This window comes from Macaca mulatta, chromosome 11 (assembly GCF_049350105.2).
Source record: "Macaca mulatta isolate MMU2019108-1 chromosome 11, T2T-MMU8v2.0, whole genome shotgun sequence".
Taxonomy (NCBI): Eukaryota; Metazoa; Chordata; class Mammalia; order Primates; family Cercopithecidae; genus Macaca; species Macaca mulatta.
The window spans coordinates 47,151,685-47,170,010 of NC_133416.1; the positions used below are offsets into that span (position 1 = coordinate 47,151,685).

The 18,326-nt window shown below is 33.8% G+C and overlaps 1 protein-coding gene across 5 annotated transcripts in view; it reads left to right on the forward strand.

The window, feature by feature from the left end:
- Positions 1-18,326, forward strand: part of LRRK2 (leucine rich repeat kinase 2) — a 147,799-nt gene that overhangs the window by 49,974 nt on the left and 79,499 nt on the right. For all 5 annotated transcript variants that reach the window (XR_013400962.1, XR_013400963.1, XM_077953862.1 and 2 more), the window contains 6 exons: positions 1,565-1,693; positions 1,768-1,938; positions 7,145-7,403; positions 10,917-11,105; positions 16,742-16,860; positions 17,973-18,042. Coding sequence is in view for 3 of the 5 variants with exons in the window: in XM_077953862.1 (XP_077809988.1) it covers positions 1,565-1,693; positions 1,768-1,938; positions 7,145-7,403; positions 10,917-11,105; positions 16,742-16,860; positions 17,973-18,042 (937 nt within the window). In the remaining 2 variants the exon portion in view is untranslated. The remainder of the gene's footprint in view (positions 1-1,564; positions 1,694-1,767; positions 1,939-7,144; positions 7,404-10,916; positions 11,106-16,741; positions 16,861-17,972; positions 18,043-18,326) is intronic.

Consider the following 18,326-nt stretch of genomic DNA (forward strand, 5'->3'; position numbering starts at 1 on the left):
TTTTTTGAGACAGGGTCTCACTCTGTTGCCCAGGCTGTAGTGCAGTGGTACAATCTCAGTGCACAGCGCCATCCGCCTCCTGGGTTCAAGCAATTCTCCTGCCTCAGCCTCTCTAGTAGCTAGGACTACAAGTATGCACCAACATGCTCGGCTGATGCTTGTATTTTTAGCTGAGAGGGGTTTTGCCGTGCTGACCAGGCTGGTCTCAAACTCCTGACCTCAAGTGGTTCGCCCACCTCGGCCTCCCAAAGTGTTGGGATTACAGGCATGAGCCACTGCACCCAGCCTTCAGTTCAGTGTTTAAAAGTTTTTAATTCGATTGATGTACTTTCTGCACATTTGCATGACCTGCTCTGCTGCAGCATTCACTAGTTTTCAGGGACCTCTGGCTCTAGAGGCAGGTAGACCACCTGTCCCTCAGACATACATAAATTAAGGCTACTTTGCTTATCAAATATTAGTATTTGTAGAAACTCAGTATCATAAGAGTTTGAAGTAATAATTTTAATATTTAGATGATTTAACTTAATTTAAATTTTTTTTGAGATGGGGTCTCTGTGGCCCAGGCTAGAGTGCAGTGGCACAATTTCGGTTCACTGCAACCTCTGCCTCCTGGGCCCACCCTCCTGGGTGGGCTCAAGTGATCCATCTCATTCTCCTGAGTAGCTGGGACTACAGGTGCACGCACGGCTAATTTTTAAATATTTTTCATAGAGACAAGATTTTGCCATGTTGTGCAGGCTGGTCTCAAATTCCTGGGCTCAAGCAATCCCAGAGCGCTGGGATTATAGGTGTTAGCCACGGTGCCTGGCCAATTTTATTAATATGTAATTTTAGAGGTAATAAAATGTTAAAAAGTTAAGATGATCTTTGGGTTTACCCAAGCTAAATAATACTAAAGTCAAATCCCAGTCTTTCATTAAAACATCACATGGGTGAAGAGGACAGACTCTGGGGATGTGCTTAAGGTGGTTCTAAAAAAGTAATGGTGTTCTTTATAAATAACTTATTATTATAATGTAATCCTCAGAGTGCCCTCAGTGCTTCTCTATTACACTCAACATAAATGAAACCTAAGAGTCCACGCTAGCCTTTTTGAGGTAAACATTTCAGAAGACAGCACAGAAAGTTGGGGGATATGCTAGGCTCTCTAGAGAACCTACTATTCATATTATAATAAAAATTTTTACTCTGTTTTCCTATTTGGATGTGTAGCTCTGCTGATCCAACTGTTTTAATCCTGTTTAATATCTGGGTTTCATCCTATAACTATGGCTTTAGACAAGCATCTTTGAAAACCAAATTTGAGGGGATTAGTTCTTTTTTCTGCTTTGCTACTGGATGGTTAACTAGCATTTTATTCTTTGTACCTGCTATATTTCTTAGTCATGAGAGAGAGAGGGAGTATTTATTTACAGGATAAATACTTTCAAGCACCAACCCAGTATATCTATAGTTAAATGAACATCCTAGGTATTGTTTCATATACAAACTCTCTGCTTTATACTGTTTATTCTTTTTGCCTATAATTGCTTAGTTTATTATTTTTTTCTTATACTTTTAGGGATTTCAGACAATCTTAGCAATCCTCAAATTGTCAGCATCTTTTTCTAAGCTGCTGGTGCATCATTCGTTTGACTTAGTAATATTCCATCAAATGTCTTCCAGTATCATGGAACAAAAGGATCAACAGGTACAGTGTTTTCCACTTGCATCCTAAATGTTATGTATTTATCTGACTCTAATTCTCATTTCCACTCTTTTTAGTTTCTAAACCTCTGTTGCAAGTGTTTTGCAAAAGTAGCTATGGATGATGACTTAAAAAATATGATGCTAGAGAGAGCGTGTGATCAGAATAACAGCATCATGGTTGAATGCTTGCTTCTATTAGGAGCAGATGCCAATCAAGCAAAGGAGGGAACTTCTTTAATTTGTCAGGTAAATATTAAAGGCCTCACTTGTGTCTTTGCTCATTATTCTTATCAAATGTAAGAGCCCTGCCGCTGTGTATCTCTTACTTACATCATATTATTCTTCACTACGGAAATTTACCAGTTTATTGTAATTGCTTGTATCTTGTAGTAGGGATTTAGATTTATAGAATTCCAGAAGTAATAGGGTCCTTTAGGTGTTATCCAGTCTAATCTTTCATTTCATCTGTTGGCTTATCTTGTTAAGTTGATAAATAACTTTTCAAATGTGTCCCTTAGTAGGCATCTCTACAACTTGTTCTCCAGATACACTCCACATAACACATAGTTCTAATATTTTGATAATTTTTTAACCATTTTTTTCCATGGTTTTAGTTTCTTTGCCTACAAAGTTCTCCTCTGAGGGCTACCACACATGACTATGCAGGCTGTGAATGTCACACTTTTGTGGGTGCCATTCACACTGACATGAGTTGCTATTGGCCAAAGTTGTGTAGTAGTGTGGTCTTTCTTTCCTTCTCTCTTCCCTCCTGAACCATGCAAACATATATCTGTCTGATTGTTTTGCTCTTCCTTCAAAATATAATTCAAATTGCCTTTCTTTAATAAAGCCCTCCCCATACCTCCAAACAAAATTAAGATTTACTTCTTCTGTCAGTTCATGAAAATATATACATATCTCTTGTGTACTTGGTGAGTTGTGTGAAAATAACCATGTATAGTGTTCGTCTTTGTATGATTCAGAATATCTAGCTCATTGCTTTACATATAGTGTGTATTCTAATAAATACTAAGTTCATTGCTTGTATTTCAGATTTGTATTATTTGTATAAGTGTTAGAGTTTATACTAGCATTCAGGTAGCACTATGTCTATTTTCTAGAAATTTAACATTTCTAACAAATATTAAATTTCAGTATTTAATAATCAGTATTATTATCAGTAAATAATCAGTAAAGTACTACGTTTGCCAATAATTTACTTTTTAAGCTTTACTGTATTTAATATCCCACTTGCCTATGAATTGAAGTTAATTTGTTGACTGTTAAGATTAAGTTAATACTAATTAGTAATCAACATAAAAAGAAACAGAACGTGGAACCCATTTTCATGCACCATTATGTTTATGCATTAAAATCACATAAACAATCTAATTATTTAAATTTAGTCAAATTTCTTTTAAGCAAGCAAAAATTAAAATAGTAGTTCTACTTTATTAAAGATAATTAAATTTTTCCATCAATAATTTAATACATTTTTATGGTGCATCTTTTGCATGCAGATTATTGCATTAATGTTAATTGAAAATACCAAAGAACTAAAAAGAAACTTCCCCTTCTAAGTCCACATTAAGGAAACAACATACCTAAAAGCTCCTGATACAACTTTACTGCATTCCCCACAGGAAATCATTTCTGCTCTTCTTTCCATTTATCCAAATCTTCCTATACAACAGGATTTTTACTTTATTTCTCTTTCCATATTCTTTTGGCCTTCATATGCTTATTTTTATCTTTTCTTTTCAAAACAAAATCTTAAATCCAAGGATTATGTATCAGACTTAAAGAATTTATCCCAGTTGTCAGAAGTTATTTATACCTAGCAAATAATAACTGCTGATTAAATCTTGTGGATGAATTTATTGTATGTACCTTATTTGTGCCAGAGCAAAATAAGGTAATGAAGACTATTCATTTAACAAGAGGTTGCATGTAGAAGGAGTATCTAGTGCACGGGTGGAGTTGTGTTAGGCTTTCTGCAGAAAATTTAATAATGGAATGTACATGACTGGTGGAGAATAATATGAAAGGTTAATACTGGATATGCAAATGCATGGATAAAAACCTCAAGGTAAAACTCATCAAATCACAGTGGAAAAAGTATAGTGAAGTCTGAATAAAAATAATAAGAGGCTGGGCATGGTGGCTCACATCTGTAATCCCAACACTTTGGGATGTTGAGGTGGGAGGATCACTTGAGCCAGGAGTTAGAGACCAGCTTGGGAAACATAGTGAGATTCCATTTCTACAAAACAAAACAACAAGCAAAAACCCATGTATGATGGCACACACATGTAGTCCTAGCTTCATGCAGAGTGGCTCATGCCTGTAATCCCAGTGCTTTGGGAAGTCAAGGTGGGAGGATCATTTGAGCCCAGGAGTTTAAGACCAGCCTGGGCAACATAGTTACACTCCCATGTCTACAAAAAGTCAAAAAATTATCTGGGTATGGTGGTACCTGCCTATTGTCCCAGCTACTTGGGAGTCTGAGGTGGGAGGATGACTTGAGCCTGGGAGGTTGAGGTTACAGTTAGCTGAGATTGCACCACTGCACTCCAGCCTAGGCAACAGAGTCAGACCCTGTCTCAACATAACATAACATAACATAACATAACATAACATAACATAAGAATGCGGAGGCGGGAGGATCACTTGAGCCTAGGAGGTCAAGGCTGCAGTGAGCTATGATTGCACCGCTGTACTCCAACCTTGATGACAAAAGCAACCAACTAACCAACAAACAAAAAAACAATAAAACCAAACACCTCCATCATATGCATTACCAGCTAGGCACTGCTCCAAATACTTTACACAATTTAATCCTAACGACAACCTATGAATAGGTCCAGTAGATTCTAATGTTATTCCCATTGTACAAGTGAGAAGTTGAGGCACTGAGGGATTAAATAACTTGCCTAAGAACAAGCTCCTGGTAAATAGTGCAAAATCTGCCTCCACAGTGCCTGCTTTGATTTCTTGGCTACACAGCAGATTCATGGTAGTGGTGGTAGTGGTGTTCATTTACTCTAAAATAACAGTTTAAATAATTTGATTTTGATAATGTGCTGCATTTATTATAAATTAGATGATCAGAGAAAGATTGCAGGGATAAGAAATTATGCTTTTGATAATCTTTAGTTATTATATTCTGAATTTTCTTCATTATTTAAATGTGAAAATAAATATCTGTAAGCAGTAGTATTTTCCTGTCATGAAGTTGAAATTACTTTCATAAATATGTGTGAATATTCTAAAGAGAATGACTCTGTAGGATTTAAAGAAATTAATTCTTATTTTTGCTGACATTTATTTCTTTTCTCAGATTCCCTTTCTTATATCTCTCTCTCTTCATGGCACCCATATGCCTAAAGTCAGCTTGGATAGTTTGGATCCTCCAAGGAAAATTCCTTCCACAAACATGTGCAGAGCACAGTGCTAGATAATTAATAGAGAATATATAAGGGGTTTCCTGTTTCAAGAAGTTTATAGGTCTGTATGTGTTGGGACATTGACAAGAGAATAAAACATAAATCACCTTAGTACAAAGTAAGGAGTGAGTGGCTTATCCTAGAGAAAAAAAGTTACTGGGCTACAGGAGAAGGCATTTGTGAGTTTTTCCCTTCCCTCCCCTCCCCACCCTCCTTCCTTCTTTCCTTCCTTCCTTCCTTCCTTCCTTCCTTCCTTCCTTCCTTCCTTCCTTCCTTCCTTCCTTCCTTCCCTCCCTCCCTCCCTCCCTCCCTCCCTCCCTCCCTCCTTCCTTCCCTCCTTCATCTTTCACCTCCCTTCCTTTTAATTTTGCTGTGAGCCCTTAAAGAGGATTTTAGTAATTTACTACTTAAATTAAATATACGTCCTAGGTGTTGTGCTAGGCTTCAGGAATACAAGTTGAATTGCAGTAATGTACAGGCCTTTGCATTCTAGCAAGAAAACAGATGGGTGTGTACGTTTGTTTCCTCAGTGCTACATTAAATGAAATGGATGGGAGCCAGGAGGGGAAATAGTGTGTTTGGCCTGAGAGGTTAGTAGCAAGGACTTCTCCACAAGAAATTTTGAACCCAATTCTTCAAGAATGAACACCTTTTTGCTGGGTGAAGAGTAGAGGAAGGCATTTGGGGTAATAGAAATAGCACAAAAGATAATGAGGTTTGAAAAATTACATGCTGTGTTTGGAAGAATGTCCGGAGCAGTGGCATTTTAGGTTTTTAAAGAGGACAGTGACTTGATCAGAGCTCTGTAGTGCTTTGAGTATGGGTTGAAGGTGAGTGTACTTGGAGACTGGTGGGCATTTAATTGGTGCCTTCCAACCACATGAATGAATGTCCCCTTAAATCCCTTGGAAGCACTTTGATCCTAGAAAATTCAAGAATTGTCCCCAACATCTTTTTCCTCTGAGTTGGTACCCTGGATCTTTGGGTCTTCTTTTCTTTCCTTTTTTAATGTTTAATTTTGGGTAATGAAAGTCGCACAGGTTTTGAAGCCAGCAGATTTGGCTTCAAATCCAAGTTTCAGTTGCTTGCCAGCTTTACGGGACAAATTATATATCTTTTCTAAATACTCATCTATTAGGTGGGAGAAATAATTGCTATGGCATAAGATTTTTTTTTTTTAAAGATTAGAAATCACATGTGTACAGAATTTAGCACAGTAACTGATGGATATTATTTCTATTACCTGTTATTTTTGTCTTCTAGTTGATAGCTCCTTGCTAACGTCTAGCTCCTTTCCAAAGCTCTTCCTGAGTAGGGCCAGTGTGTAGTGCTGCAGGTTGCTAAGGCTTCTCCTGGCTTGCTGAGTTGTTCTAGTTTTTGTAGCACCTTGCGTGCTAACCCACCCCGAGCACATGCTCTGAAAACATAACATTCAGAGGAAGGTTGAGGACTGAGAGACAAGGTATATCTTTGAGGAAATTCAGATGCTTGTACTGAGGAGATCAGGAAAACTAGACACGAGTAATGATTGTCGTTTGCGTGTGGCATTAATAAATTTTACAATAGCTAAGTCCTCATTTAGTTATTCTATGTCACAGATAAAGACAGGACAGTAGTATTTACTGTGTTAAGGTACTGGTTTCCCAGATATCTTACAGTGAGAAGACAGAAGCTCAGAAAGTGTAAGCAATGTGCATACTTGTTGGAGTCTGGATGTAAACAGAGATCTTGATGCCAAGCCTATGGAACTTTGTCTCCATATAATATTGTCTCTTTCATGGATAACTGACTGCCATGTGGCAGATTATTCACGCTATTCTGACAGTTATGGCTTTAATATCATCTTATTTTCCCAATCTATTCAAGGATCAGTTTTGTCTTATTTTATTTTGTTTAATTCCAAATTGGAGATGTAGAGAAAAATCACATGACGTTTGATTTGCCAGTCTCCTAAAAAGAAGAAAACTATAGATTTTTAATATACTTAATTTTTTTTTCTTTAACAGGTATGTGAGAAAGAGAGCAGTCCCAAATTGGTGGAACTCTTATTGAATAGTGGATCTCGTGAACAAGATGTACGAAAAGCGCTGACAATAAGCATTGGGAAAGGCGACAGCCAGATCATCAGCTTGCTCTTAAGGAGGCTGGCCCTGGACATGGCCAACAATAGCATTTGCCTTGGAGGGTTTTGTATAGGAAAAGTTGAACCTTCTTGGCTTGGTCCTTTATTTCCAGATAAGACTTCTAATTTAAGGAAACAAACAAGTAAGTAACAAGGAGAATATTTTTGACAGTTCTTATTTTTAATAGTATTTTTTTAAGTCACTAGTCTTTTAGTGGTTATTCATGCCAGTTTGAAGGACCTTAAGCCAAAAATATTGCAAAGGTTTGGATTTTTTTGGCTATGAAATACTTCAAAATGATGTATTTAAGTTCTTTATGAGATAGCAAATAGTTACTTATAAAATTAGAGCAAAATAGCGGAAGCTTTTTGAAGAGCTACTTTTTAATATAGTCCTTTTTTATTTTTAAAGTAAAGCATCCTTGTTTTTTTAAAAAAAATATAAAATTATAAAAAAGAAAATAAAAATAACTTATTTTTTCCCTTTTAAGTAATTAAAACGGATATTTTTCCTAACTTTTTGTATGCTTACATGTACCTATGCATTCAAATGTATGTAAAAGCATACACACATATTCATTTGGCATTTTTAACTTAGCATATATATATTTCAATTGATAATGCATTTTCTTTATACATTCAAGCTCATATGTATTTTGTACATATTATGTGTATTGATGGTAAGTTGCCATCCTCTGACACTGTTTTTGTCTTTTGAGCTCTTTCATTTGTTCACACTAAATGTGTTTTTAGCGTGTGAGCTCCCAGCTTTTCCTATGTTAATTTAGTCTCATGCCCATCTCCTTCCCCATGGTCATGATACTCCATGACTCAACACCTTTAAGACCTTCTTGCAAATAGCATGTTTGCTTCTCTCATTTTTATGATGCACTCAATAGCAAAACACCAGTTTTGGTCAGTCTACCAGTCTACTTTTTCCCTCACTTTCACCAAGATAACTGAGTGCTGCTAGAGAAAAGTACCCGTCCATGCAATTTGGTGCCTTTATACATCAAGGTTTCCAACCTCTCAGTAGGCTCCAAAAGTTCCAGTCAGGCTGAATTTTCCTCGGTTTCTCAAACACTTCATGTACCCTTACTTCCAGTCTTTTTCCATTGTTACTCTCTCTACCTAACTCTAAATTCTCTCTTCACCTGGCTGTCTCTTCATTCTTCCTGTCTCAGCACCATCATCAGTCTGGAAGGTCCTCTTACATGACCCTATAGCACCTTATTTCTCACCTATACTACCATTCACCACATTATATAATTTAATTTTTCATTTTTATTATCTCCTTTTTGGTAGATTGTTAGTACCATGAAGTCAATGTCAGTTTTGTTCATGGTTGTAACCTTACCATTGATACGAGTGCTTTGCACATAGTAGATTATCATTTAGAATTAAACATTTAATATTGGCAAAAATAAAAATTATGTAATACATTATGTTGCTAAGCATATGTGGAAACATGCTTCATACATTGATATGAATTTAAATTGTCCTCTTTTGAGGACAATTTGGCAATATCCACTAATATTTTTTAATATACAAACATACTTTTTTGACCTAGCAGTGTACTGTTAGGAATCTATGATACAGACATTCTCAATGTGCACAAAAAATTATGTACAAAAATGCACATTAAAACATTGTTTATAATAGCAAAAGAGTAGGGAAAAACCTAAGTATTCCCCAAAAGGAACTATTCAAATAAATAATGGTACATTCATGTAGTGGAATGCTTTGCAATCATTGAGGAAAAAAAAAACATATAGCAAATTTAATGTCTTGATAAAGATTACATTACTCCATGGCAAAAAACAGGCACAGAACAGTGTTTTTACTATGCTAATGTTGATGGAAATGCAATTGGAATATGATAGTTACAAAAGTTTGAATATGAAATAAAACCCTCCAGAAATGGGGTCCCTGATTGTCTCTGGGGTCTTTGGAAATTACTGAGACATGGTTAGATCCCATGTTTCATTACTTAAACTAGTCTCATGCCAAAAATCTGCTTACTTTAATCTTCGCTGTCTGATAGAGAGGAATTGTGGGCCCATTGGAGAAGGATGGAGGAGATTTATCATTCACTATATTCCCTTTGCTGTGTATGAAGTTTTTACCATTGACACATCTTACCCAATTAAAAGAGCACAGTAATGTCATTTGATTAATTGGAGGGTATAACCATGATTTCATTGGCAGCTGGTCTGAGTAAAGAACACTTTGGGTCATAGCTTTCAAACATTTTTCAGGTAGTATTTGCCTGAGTGACATATATGTGTGTGAACTCATCCTGCTGGGCTTCGGGATAATTTCCCATATTGTAACATATTACTCTGGAAAAAAAGAACTATTTGAGTATATGGGTATAGTGTAAGCCACAGTATCAAATGTCTTCTTGGGGTTTATCATATGGGCTCACCACATATTTACAGTAGGAATAGATGTAGATACATGAGCATACTTCACCTCTGCTACTATAATGATTGCTATTCCTACTGGCGTCAATGTCTTTTAGCTGATGAGCTACACTTCACGGCGGTAATATCAAATGATCCCCCACCACGCTCTGAGCCCCAGGTTTATTTTCCTTTTTACAGTAGGAGGCCTAACCAGCATTGCATTAACCAACTCATCACTGGATATTGTACTACATGATACAGTGGTATCCTTAACTTTGTTAAAGGTAGTAATGTTAATAAGATGTTTGGTAAAAATGGAGTGAGGGACTTTTTTGTTAATATAGTATGATTGAAAACATTGGTTGATAGAATAAGGATATTTGAGAGGGCAAAAAATGAGAGTTGTTCCAAGATATTGTGTCTCAAGTCAAACCATTTTTAAAAATCAAGTGTAGTGACTTATATACATATATAATTTATATAAAATAAAATGCATATATATAAATTTTATATATAATTTATATAAAATTAAGTGTATATTTTCATGTGCTTTGAAAATTACCACTGTATCATGTAGTAATATTTGAAGTAATTACAGTAGTAATATTTGAAGAAATCTTCCTGGCTGTATGTAGAACAATGAGGACTCTGTCAACTTATTCTTCATAGTAGAGCTGATATATAATGTAATGAAGTTGTGAGAAGAATGTTAATTTTGAAATTCCATCAAATTTCCCAATAGTCATAATGAATCACTCAGCAAACTTTATAAAAATAACAACATCCTTTATTTAGTATTTTATGTGTTCTATGCATTGTGCTAAACATTTTATATACATGGTTTCATTTACTCTTTTCCATTACCATATGCTGTGTATGTTATCATCTTCATTTTCCAGGTGAGGACACTGACACCCATGGAGCTTATATAACTCACAAATGGCATTTCTATGACTTGAACACAGGCCTGTCTGGCTTCAAAGCCTAGGCCTTTTCCTGAATAAAGTTCCATAGAGATTCAATTTTGCTATCTACACCAAAGCATTGTATACATGGTTATGTTTTTTTTTAAAAAATATGATCTGCCACCTGCTAATTATTTAGGATCACTAATGTAAGGTGACTTTGGAAGGAAAAATAGAAATTTTCTCTAGAAGCATAGGAATACATAAGAATTTTGGTCCTATATATGTTTATTTTTGCATAATTGTTGATTTCTAAGTTCCTGGTGCATCTCTTTATTTTCAGATATAGCATCTACACTAGCAAGAATGGTGATCAGATATCAGATGAAAAGTGCCATGGAAGAAGGAGCAGCCTCAGGCAGTGATGGAAATTTTTCTGAAGATGTGCTGTCTAAATTTGATGAATGGACCTTTATTCCTGACTCTTCTATGGACAGTGTCTTTGCTCAAAGTGATGATCTAGATAGTGAAGGTATTTATTATAAAAAGAAATCCCTTTATGTTTTATATTTACACACTGACATTGAACAATAGGACCCGAGACAAAAACCTGACTTAAATCATTTGGAAAAACTTAAGTAGAAATGTGTTTATTATCACAAACGGTTAGGTTTACTAATTTTGGTCAAAGTGATGTTTCAAGGAAGTGTGTCTCTGTGCTTCTAAATGTTATTCTGACTAATTGGTTAATGGTTAATATTCCAGGAAATAAACTCTGACTAGACTGGAACGAGATTCCACACTCTGACACTGACTAAATCCTTTTGTGGCTTGTGTAAGCTCCTTAACTTTGTTAAAGGTAGTAATGTTAATAAGATGTTTGGTAAAAATGGAGTGAGGGACTTTTTAGTTAATATAGTATAATTGAAAACATTGGTTGATAGAATAAGGATATTTGAGAGGGCAAAAAATGAGAGTTGTTCCAAGATATTGTGTCTCAAGTCAAACCATTTTTAAAAATCAAGTGTAGTGATTTATATACATATATAATTTATATAAAATAAAATGCATTCACTTTAAGTGTATATTTTCATGTGCTTTGAAAATTAACATATTCATGTAGTCATCATCGCTATTAAGTTATGCAATATTTTCATCATCCAAAAAAGTTTCTTCATGCCTCTTCACTGGAACCGTCCCCTTCCCCTGCCCCTGTCCCTTAGCAATCATTTGCTTCCTGACACTGTAGATTAATGTTTTCTCTAGTTTTATGTACATAGAATCATACAGTAAGTACTCTTTTGTGTCTATTTTCCAAAGTGGTTGTACTATGTTCTCCCTCCACCAGCGATACATGAGCATTCTGGTTCCTCTACATCCTTGTCAGTACTTGGTATTTTCAAGTTAATTTTAGCTCTTCTAGTGGAGATTTAATTCATTTGGATGTAATTTTCATTTCCCTAATGACATTTTCATGTTCTTATTGGCCATTCTTATTTTTGTGTGAAGTGTTGAAGTATTTTGCTTTTAATTGGGTTGTCCTACAATTACATAAAAGTTCTTTGTATATTCTAGATAGAAGTTGTGACAGGTGTATATATTGCATATATTTTTTTCCCAGTCATAGCTTGTCTTCTCATTTTACTAATTCTATTATTTTTAAAAAACAGAAGTTTTAAATTTTGGTGAAATGCAGTTTTCCAGTTTTTTTCTTTTATGGTTTGTCCTTTTTCTATACCACTTAAGAAACCTTTTCTTAGCCTAAATTTGTGAATATTTTCTCCTATATTTTCTCTTAGAAGTGTTAAAATCTCAGCTTTAACATTTAGGTCTAAAACATTTTAAGCTGATTTTTGCATGTGATGTGTCAATGAAGGGTTGACACTTATTTCTTTCTGTGTGGATATCCAGTTGTTCCAACATTACTTGTTGAAAATACTATATAATTCCTCATTGAATTAATGGAAGCTTTGTTCTCTTTAATTGACTATTTAGGTATGGTTCTACTTTAGCATTATTTATTCTGTGCCACTGATTTATACCTTATTCTTATGCCAAAACCACACTGTCTTGATTACTCTGGCTTACTAGCAGGTCTTGAAATCAGGTAGTCCAAGTCCTCTGGTGTTCTTTTAAAAAAATTGTTCTTATTAATCTAGATTATTTGCATTTCCATATAAATTTTGAATCAACTAACTTTATGCTGGGATTTTTATTGTAATTAAGTCCATATTTGGATTTTATATTGAATTAATTTATAAATTAAATCATATTACCTGTAATGTTAATATAATCTATACCATATAATTAATACATAAATAATTTCTATAGATTATATCTGTAAATCAATTTGAGGGAACTAATACATTAATAATGAGTCTTTTGACATATTAATGTGATATATAGTTCAATTAGTCTTTTAAAATTTCTAACAGTGTGTTGTATTGGATGTTTTCTGATGCTGTTATAGATGGTATTGTATTTGAATTCTAATTTCCAGGAGTTCACTGCTGATATATAGAAATACAATTCATTTATTAGTACATGAATTTTTTATCCGGTAAACTTGCTAAGCTCACTTATGAGTTTTCCAGTACCTTATTATAGATTCCACAGGATTTTCTTTGTTCGTAATTATACCATTTAGTAATAAAGACAGATTTGCTTTTTCTTTTCTAATATTTATGGCTCCTTTTTTTTTTCTTGTCATATTGCACTGGCTAGGACCTCCAGTACTATGTTGAATAGAATCAGTCAGACTGGGCACCATTCCCTGGTTTCCAAACTTAGAGGAAAAACATTCAGTCTCTAATCACTAATTATGACATTATTTGTTATTTTTCATAGATGCCCTTTATCAAATTGAAGGAGCTTCTTCCTAGTCATTTTTGGAGAGCCTTTTTTTTTTTTTAATCATTAATAGGTGTTGAAAAATGCTGTTCAGCATCTGCTGAGGTATTCATATTTTTCACCTATATTTTGTTAATATAGTCAAATACACCGACTGATTTTCTAATGTTAAACCAATTTGCATTCCTGGAGTAAATCTCACTTGGTTATGGTACATTATCCTTTTTATATAGTATTAAATTTTATTTTCTAAAATTTTGTTAAGAATTTTGCATCTGGCTGGGCACAGTGACTCACGTCTATAATCCCAGCACTTTGGGCGGCCGAGGCAGGCAGATCATGAGGTCAGGAGATCAAGACCATCCTGGCTAACAGTGAAACCCCATCTCTACTAAAAATACAAAAAATTAGCTGGGCATGGTGGCGGGCGCCTGTAGACGCAGCTACTCTGGAGGCTGAGTCAGGGGAATGGCGTGAACCCGGAGGTGGAGCTTGCAGTGAGCCGAGGTCATGCTACTGCACTCCAGCCTGGGCCACAGTGCGAGTGCAAAAAAAAAAAAAAAAAGGAATTTTGCATCTGTGAGAGATATTAGTCTGTAGTTTTATACTTCCTTGTAATTATGGGAGTAATGCTGGCCTCTTGAAATGAATTGGGAAGTGTTTCCCATTCCACAATTTTCTAGAAGAGTTTGTGTAAAGGTGTTTTCTTCTTAAATGTATGATAGACTTCACCAGCAAAGGCCATCTAGGTTTTAAATTTTTGTGGGGAGGAGATTTAAACTTATGAATTTAATAACTTTGATAGATGTATGATTATTTTAATTTTCTTTTACTTCTTAAGTCAGTTTTAGTAATTTGTAACTTTCAAGGAATATGTCCATTTCATATAAGTTGCCAAATTTATTTGTTTAATGTTACTTATAGTAATTATTTAATTATCCTGTTAGTGATTTAATTATCCTATTAATAATCTCTTCAAAGAATCAGATTTTTGTTTTATTGATTTTCTCTATTGTTTGTGTTACTTTCTCACTGACTTTTGTTCTTATCTTTATTGTTCCCTTTCCTTACTTATTTTCATTTTAATTGACTTTTTTTTAATAGATTCTTAATTTGGAAGCTTAGAACTCTGGTTTTTAGAACCTTCTTATTTTGTAACAGAAACATTTATTTAAGGCTATATATGTCCTTATAAATATCACTTTCACTGCATCCCAGTATTTTGATGTGTCATCTTTCCATTCATTTAAAAAAATTTTAATTTCCTTTGTGACTTCTTTGATTCATGAGTTATTTAGAAGGCTGTCGTTTATTTTCCAAATATTTGGAGATTTTTCTGGATAACTTTTTGGTTATTGGTTTCAATTTAATTTTGTTGTGGTCAGACAACCTACTCTGATGATTTCTATCCTTTTATATTTATTGAAACATGCTTTATGGATTATTATATGATCTGTCTTGGTGGTGTGCCATGTGCAACTGAAAAGAAAGTATATTCATCTGTTATTGGGTCAAATCAATAGGCCAAATTGTTTGGTAAAATTTCTCAAGTTTTCTGTGACTTTACTGATTTTTCTTTCTATTTATTGTATTTGAAAGAGAACTATTGAAGTTGTAATTGAGGATTTGTTGGTCGTCTTTTCAGTTTTATCTGTTTATGCTTTGTATATTTTGAAGCTCTGCTGTTTGTTGTGCAAACGTTAAGGATTATATATAAAAAATAATTTTTTAAGTGAAATAACCACTTTATGTTAATCTAAGTTTGCAGTTAGTATCATTTTCTTCTTCTGGAAGAATTCCCTTTTACATTTCTAGTGCAGATCTTCCAGAAACCCATGTGCAGATTACTGGAGCTATTTTTCTGTAACTGCCCCAGAACTCCCAGCTATTGTAGTCTCCATAAATGTTGATGTCTATCTCCTCATCTCAGGAAAGCCGTGAGACTGTTTAAATTTCTTCTTATGTGTATGCCCCTTAATTTGTCTCCAAGCAGAAGACCAGAGTGATCATAGGGCTCACATAATTTGTTACCCTTCTTTCAGGTATTACATAGTCCTGTGCTGTCTGTCGCCCAGTGTCTATATCCAGTCATTTAATGTATTTGTCCAGTTTTCTTGTTGTTTATGTAAGTAGGTTAAGTTCATTCACATTTGTTGCTCTATCATGCCTGAAAAGAACTCTCTTCAAGTATTTTTAAAGAAAACATTAGAAATTTTAACATAAAATAATTATAAAATGCACTATGCTGCTTGTACAAATAATGTGCTAATAGACATTTCACAAACATATAAAGTGGGATAATTATGATAATTTAATAATCTTTATAATTATGTAATTGTTACTAAATTATAAATTCTATTTTATTAAAATTCTTAAGCATTAAAATAATTTAAATTATAGAATTAATTGAACTTCAGTAATGAACCAGGTAGGAACTGTTTATATCAGGATTTATACTGAATATTATAAAGGGGATATTTGGATATACAGATTTTATAATTTGGTTTTGAAGTAAAATGAATTCTTTGTTTTTCTAAGATAAAGAGTAGGGGAATTTAAAATCATAATTTTCACAAATGCATTCACATTATTTATCTTTAATATGATTTATTTATTGATCTTTTTTGTAAATTTATTATTTTGAAAGTACTGCCTTTTCCTTATTTTATAAAATAATTATTGCCAGCCAAATTTATTGTGTTTATTTTAATACCATTCCATAAAAGAAACCATGAAACATGAAATTCAGATAGGAATATATTCAAAATTGCTGTTAAATAATTTGTGTGATTACAACATTTAAAGCAAGATTTGAAAAATTTATAAGAAAAATTCAGGGAGTTAATCCACTCTCTTTCCTTTGCTGCTAGATCCTATTCCAGTGGTCTCTATAAAAAAAATTCAGAGAAACAGAAAGCAGTAACATTGATCAGATTGCATACAAACTTTCTGCACACACACGTATTTGTTATAGCTTATGTAACCATTGATTGATTTTGCTTTTTTCTGCTGGACTATGAGCTCCTCTGAGGGATAGATTTATTTTTTTCCTGCATATCATTATCCAGTGCTTACCCAGTGTCTAGTCTGTAACAGCCATTCCATAAATATTTATGGATGAAGAAAAATGTTGTTGAATTTTTAAAGTGAAAAACCAACATGGCTTATCATTTCTATTTTAAAGATTTTACAAAGGAAATGGACTGTGAAATTTCCATTAATAAAAATAGGTTTAATCTTCCATGACTGAACAAGGACCTTATGATTGAGTAAGCTTTTCATACTCACTTTCATGTTACTTTATCATTTTCAAAATAGGAAGTGAAGGCTCATTTCTTGTGAAAAAGAAATCAAATTCAATTAGTGTAGGAGAATTTTACCGAGATGCCGTATTACAACGTTGCTCACCAAATTTGCAAAGGCATTCCAGTTCCTTGGTAAGTTGAATTGTGATTATGTTGTGTTTTGCTACTGACATTCTCTTGATAACTAAAATTTATGCCAAAGCTAGGAACAATTGGTAGGGATTTCCCTGATGTATGAAAACTATAATTTTGAGATGTTTTCTATATGTATATATATGAAAACACAGTAGATGTAAATTATGCTAAATTCACATTTGTAGTCTTTTGAGTATGCAGGGTATGAATTTGTTTGGGGCATATATATGTATACTTGCAGTACACTTCAAGATGGTTTTCTTCTTCTTTCTTTTCAGAACTTCATGTCTGAAAAGAGCCCAGGCTAGACCTGTACCTAATGGTCCCATGAACACTTTAGCTAGAAATCTTACAGTGATTTCTAAGAAACCAGACAGAAGTCTGAAGGACACTGAACAAGATGGAGTAGCATAATATAATTCATTGCTTATCTTTGTCTATGTCTATATCTATATCTATATCTATAAGTGTATTGAAAGTTATTTAATTTTTTAGACACCATTATTATTATTTCAACCTCCTATCTGTTTTGGAACTATAGAAGGACTATTGCATATTTGCATGAGGAGTTTGATCATTCTAGTTGAGGAAATTGGGAGCCACCTTATTCTCAGGTTCACTTTGAAGGATCTATTCTAACCTATGCTCTAATTTTGATTATAGCTGAATACTAAAAATATCAGTGTTTTTATATGTTAATTCTAGACCTTAAGATGGGTGAAATGAATGACTATAGTTGAATCGGTTAAATTAGCTCTCAGCTTTATATATGCTCTTTCGAATTTATATATAAATTTAGTTATAAAAAGTAGTTTGGTTAATGAGAGAAATTATATAGATATAGCTTTTTGACTCAACCTTTCTGTTTTTCAGTTTCCTTATATTTAAAACAAAAGAGAAAGAGTAGATACTAAGGTCATTTGAGCACAAAACTGAATTGTTTTCTTTTATCTTCATAATTGGGTTCTTAGTTTTTACTTGCCTATTTTTTCCCATAATTATAAATACCATTTAACCCTATTAAAATTTCATGGTTCTTTCCTTATAAAAATGTCCTCTTGTCCAACAAGTGACAGCAATTTTATTATATATATCATTTTTTTTAATAGGGGCCCATTTTTGATCATGAAGATTTACTGAGAAGAAAAAGAAAAATATTATCTTCAGATGATTCACTCAGTAAGTATTTGGATGTAATCATAAGTAAATAGATACTTTGGGCAGAATACAGTGTTTGGTTGAATTTCCTCCAATTATTCAAATATTCTTGGGGCCAGTTTCATCTTACATAATTTCCCATAAGCTATAGAAAAATGAAGTATACATTTAAAATTTACCTTTCTTGAATATTATAGAACACGTTAGTCTTTATTTTTACAAGTTTTCTGAAATGTAAATAACACCTCCCACCAGTGCCACTCTTCATCCTCTCTTCCAGTTTTCTTTTTCTTTTTCCCACACCA